At 51.2% G+C, this 4684-nt stretch overlaps 1 protein-coding gene across 1 annotated transcript; it reads right to left on the reverse strand.

Moving 5' to 3' along the window:
* eef1a1l3 (eukaryotic translation elongation factor 1 alpha 1, like 3) lies at window positions 1-3830 on the reverse strand. Its single transcript, XM_086020075.1, has 7 exons — window positions 3609-3830; window positions 3372-3551; window positions 2884-3180; window positions 2131-2281; window positions 1798-2054; window positions 322-556; window positions 1-241 (listed from the first exon to the last, which is right to left on the reverse strand). The coding sequence occupies exons 1-7, from the start codon at window positions 3750-3752 to the stop codon at window positions 144-146; spliced, it is 1362 nt and encodes a 453-aa protein (XP_085876201.1). The 5' UTR covers window positions 3753-3830; the 3' UTR covers window positions 1-143.
* Window positions 3831-4684: the final 854 nt, after the last annotated feature.

A 4684-nucleotide genomic window follows, 5' to 3' on the forward strand; every position in this document is an offset into this window, starting at 1 on the left:
TTCTTGGTCCATAAATCATGTTTTATTCCAAAAGTTGGGCGACAACTCAGGAGTCAAGTGTCTTAAAGTCAACAAAGGAGTCTTGCAACTGAACAAAAAGTCTCTCGTCGCGTTCGGACGAGCAGAAGAATCCAAGCGACAACTTATTTGGCCACTTTGGCTTTGGAGCCCCTCTCCTTCTCCACCGACTTGATGACGCCCACTGCCACCGTTTGCTTCAAGTCTCGGGCAGCAAAGCGACCTGTGCAAAATGCAGAGACCGGCGGAGTCACTGAAACGTCCAAGGCCGACAGCCTTGGAAACGCAGTCAGGCGACCATACCGAGTGGCGGGTACGTGAAGAAGCTCTCCACGCACATGGGCTTGACGGGCACCAATTTGACGGTGGCCGCGTCGCCCGACATCAGCAGCAGGGGGCGCTCCTCCACTTTGGCGCCCGTGCGGCGGTCCAGCTTCTCCTTGAGCTCTGCGAAGCGGCACGTCACATGCGCGGTGTGGCAGTCCAGCACCGGCGAGTAGCCCGCCTTGATGCGACCCGGGTGGTTCAGGATGATAACCTAATAGAGACATTTTCAAAATTGTTTCCGGGGGGACTTTGCTTTTAAAAAAAAAAAAAAAAAAAACCGCTGCCGGTGGGAATCGCAGTGTAACTGACGATCGATGTGGGCCTTTTCCAACGATGATCAAAATGGCAAAATACTATATCAGGAGGAAGTCCTCGATTTACGAACGATTTCCGTTCCTACACTGGCAATGTAAGACGAATTTCCACGTATGTCGGATTTCAAAGTTGAAGTCGAAATGTACGTCAAAATACATTAAAATAAAAAGCGTAAGATGCTGTGCTCAGCATTATTGCTGAGAGGAGGACGGAAAAGGCAAAGATAATGCGCAAACAGACGCGATCGAGACGCTCTGCGCATGGTCAACCGCAAGGAATGCTGGTCTTTGTAGTACAGGGAGCGCTTTTATGCGGAAGTGCGGTGTTTGGCGCGCAACCCAGCGCAAATACACAAGCAGAGGTAAACAAGCTCAGAGACGAAGCACAAAAGCACACTTTTGGAGCGGGGAGGAAACTTTCTGTGTCATTCCTGTGGTGAGTGACATGAATATCAAGTGTTTTATTGAAATTTGTTGAAAGTAACACGCGGAAATGACGTCCATTTGAGTGACGACGCCGTGTATCACCGTCGTGACTCAAATGGACGTCAGTGGCTCATTCAAATGCCGGCGCAACTCTGTCCGCTCAGTCATGTAAACGGGTCATTCGGAATGTTTCAGAAATCGGAACGTTGACCTTAACACGAATATTGACTGCATGTAAACGTAGTCACTATGGTGCTGGGGACAAAAGAGAAGAGAAAGAGGCACGGGCGTCTTAATGTCGAAATGTAATTTGAGAACCTCATGTAGTAATGAATTTGAGTCCGTAGTTTGGATAAATGTATCTCTTGATATACAACTAACAAGGTATGACCATTTTTGCGTAGATTCAAAGCAGTTTTTGCACTAATTGCAATTATGGAAAAGGTACCAGTTGCGCCGAATGGCATAGTTGCCACATTCTTTTTTTTAACTTTGTCTCATACCAAAAATCCAGTGCTTGCTAGCTAAAAACTTTGACCTCACTCAGATATGACTGCAACTATTCCCCCCGCTGAATGAAATAAGTTAATTTCACCCCAAAACGTTACGTTATAAACCACTATGTTCAATTGAATTCATTTTTAGCACCACCATTCGGCAAAAGTGTTTTGCCGAAGGCGGTGCGTGTAGTTGCGGGTGTCAAGCTGCCAACCTGCGCCTCGAAGCTGCTGACGTCAGAGGGCGGGTCGTGCTGGGCGTCGCCGGCGACGTCGCCGCGCCGCAGGTTCTTGACGGACACGTTTTTGATGTTGAAGCCCACGTTGTGGCCCGGCAGCGCCGCCTCCAAACCTTGGTGGTGCATCTCGATGGACTTGACCTCCGCCGTCACCTTGGCAGGCGAGAAGGTCAGCGTCATGCCGGGCTTCAGGACGCCCGTCTCGATCTTGCCCACCGGAACCGTCCCCACACCTGCCCACAGACGTGTGAGTGCCCCGTTGTCGGCAGCGTGCATATCTGTACATTCGACCTTCCAAGCCTTACTGACCTCCTATCTTGTAGACGTCTTGCAGGGGTAATCGCAAAGGTTTATTGAGGGCGCGAACGGGGACTAGAATGGAGTCGAGCACCTCCAGCAGAGTCGTGCCGCTCGTGTTGCCTTCTCGGCGGCGTGCTTTCCAGCCTTGGAACCAGGCCAGCTAAGAAAATCACAACAGGACAAATAGGCGACATCGAGTTCAGCTGCTTTTCCAAGTTGGACAATGGCGGCACTTTCAAACTTCAGGGTTTTTTCCCTTTCCACTGTAGATGTCTCCCTCATTCAACACACCTGGAACATTCTGCTCAACGGGAGAGAGCACGGTGGCCCGTAGGGGACAAAATGGCCGACTTGAGCACCACATGTGCTGTACTGTCACAATGTGTTCCAAGTTAGCTTCTGTGGTTATTGTCAGCAAAAAATTCTAGTTCCAAAACTAGTGCTGCAAGGGCGACCTATAGTGGCATGTGAAAAACCACAGAATTAATGTTCAAACTCGGCATAAGAGTTTATAATCCAATACATTTTAGTACAGTTACGATGGATTTAACCTACGCACAATATCATTTGTTAATTTTGTATCATACATATTTAAATATGTAGGTAAATGCACACTTAGGCCTACTATGCTACTGCATTTTAATGTTGGCACAGAAACCATTTTTTTAGGTGCTACTTGGTGTGAGAAAAACAAAAACAAGTTAGCGAACCGCCGACTTGGGCGATTGCGCCGCCGGTTGAGGCGAAATGCATTTTGGTCACCTTGTGCGTGGCGCTGATCATGTTGTCGCCGGTCCATCCGGAGATGGGCACGAAGGGCACGGCGTTGGGGTCGTAGCCGATCTTCTTGAGGAAGCCCCCGACGGCGCGCGCCACCTCCTTGAAGCGCTGCTGGCAGTAGGGCGGCTCGGTGGCGTCCATCTTGTTGACGCACACGATCATCTGCTTGACGCCCAGCGTGTAGGCCAGCAGGGCGTGCTCGCGCGTCTGCCCGCCTCGCGACACGCCCGCCTCAAACTCGCCCTTGGCTGCCGACACCACCAGCAGCGCCACGTCCGCCTGCAACAAGTCAATTCATGCCAGTTTTGTCCTTCGGCGCATCAGCCAATCGGAGCGTGCCGACATCAGCCGCTAGACTCGTTACAGCCATTAGGGGGCAGACTTGCATGCCGGAAAACAAACGTTCTTTTTTTTTTTTAGACTGTAAAGGGGGGCGGCGGGGAGGCTTCCAAGGCTGGCGTGTGGCGCACCTGCGAGGTTCCTGTGATCATGTTCTTGATGAAGTCGCGGTGTCCGGGCGCGTCGATGACGGTCATGCAGAAGTTGCGCGTGTTGAACTTGAGCAGCGAGATGTCAATGGTGAGGCCGCGCTCGCGCTCGGCCTTCAGCTTGTCCAGCACCCACGCGAACTTGAACGAGCTCTTGCCCAGCTGCCCAGGAAAAGCAGAGTCAACGGCGAGGCCCTTTGCAATGGGAAGTGCGCTTACCTGTGCCGCGGCCTTCTCAAACTTGTCCAGCTTCCTCTGGTCCACGCCGCCGCACTTGTAGAGCAGGTGGCCTGTGGTGGTGGACTTGCCGCTGTCCACGTGGCCGATGACCACCAGGTTGACGTGAGGCTTCTCCTTCGCCATGCTTGCAAACAACGCCAAGAGGCGGTCGGTCGGCTGGCTGGCTGGCTTGGGTTTGGTCGTGTTCTCCTTCAAGGTCAAATTTGCTTTGCGGTATTTGGAGGCAGCCGCTTCTGAGGGAAGCTTTTATTGGCAGCTCGTTATCGGGCTCAGGTGCGAGGCATCATTGCCACTAATTGGCCTCTGCTGTTCGCTCACTCAGTGCTCCGGTGACAAAACAGCTTTTCAAAATTAATACGAGCAGTCCAATGAGAAAATCATTGTCCTGATGCTGCGTCATCCGTAGGTCAATGAGGAAACTGTGTTAAAGGGCTTTGAGTACCTAAATTGGAAAAGTGCTACACAAGTGAACGTCCGTTTATCAAATCCCTGGTTTTGACGTTCATTTATTCCATTTTTGCCAATCGAATTCTTCACGTTGCGTCAGATAAGAACGCCATTTTATATTTGTGACAACGGGAGAATGTTCAATTCTGTGTTTTATTAATGTAAACTGTAGATCCGAGTGAGAAAATCGGCAGCTTCACTCATGCAAAACTGTGGACAGCATTGCCACCTATAGGCGATAGAGCGCAATTGCGGTCTTTGAAGGCGACTTAACGGGAGCGCGAGAGTGGCGCCAACTTGAGCGTTGGCTGCTCTTCTGCTATCAAACGCGACGCACATTGGGAACTTGGCACATTTCACCCAAAAGCAGCAGCAGGTAATGTCAAGGTCACGACAACGTCCCCGCGGCTTAATTACATTCTAGACTGGTCTCTTGCTCAAGGACACTTTGGCGCCTAGAATGACGCACTGGTTTCCTGATTGAAGCTGCATAGGTAGAATGACTCGAACAGCATCGCATGAAGAGCGTGGTTAATAATATACGAAAGTGATGAGGAGCACTTAGGTAGGCGGTGGCGGTGGCGGCGGGGCGGGGCGGGGCCGGGCCC

This window comes from Filicampus tigris, chromosome 21 (genome assembly GCF_054856515.1).
Source record: "Filicampus tigris isolate MCC_2025a chromosome 21, RoL_Ftig_1.0, whole genome shotgun sequence".
NCBI classification, from domain to species: Eukaryota; Metazoa; Chordata; class Actinopteri; order Syngnathiformes; family Syngnathidae; genus Filicampus; species Filicampus tigris.

Bases quoted from the DNA above. Each gene is read 5' to 3' on its own strand.
- eef1a1l3 (XM_086020075.1), bottom strand. From the start codon at position 3,752: ATGGCGAAGGAGAAGCCTCACGTCAACCTGGTGGTCATCGGCCACGTG. The intron at 3,552-3,608 runs GTAAGCGCACTT...TTTCCTGGGCAG, and splicing joins TTGAGAAGGCCGCGGCACAG to CTGGGCAAGAGCTCGTTCAA. The intron at 242-321 runs GTATGGTCGCCT...CATTTTGCACAG, and splicing joins CTTCACGTACCCGCCACTCG to GTCGCTTTGCTGCCCGAGAC.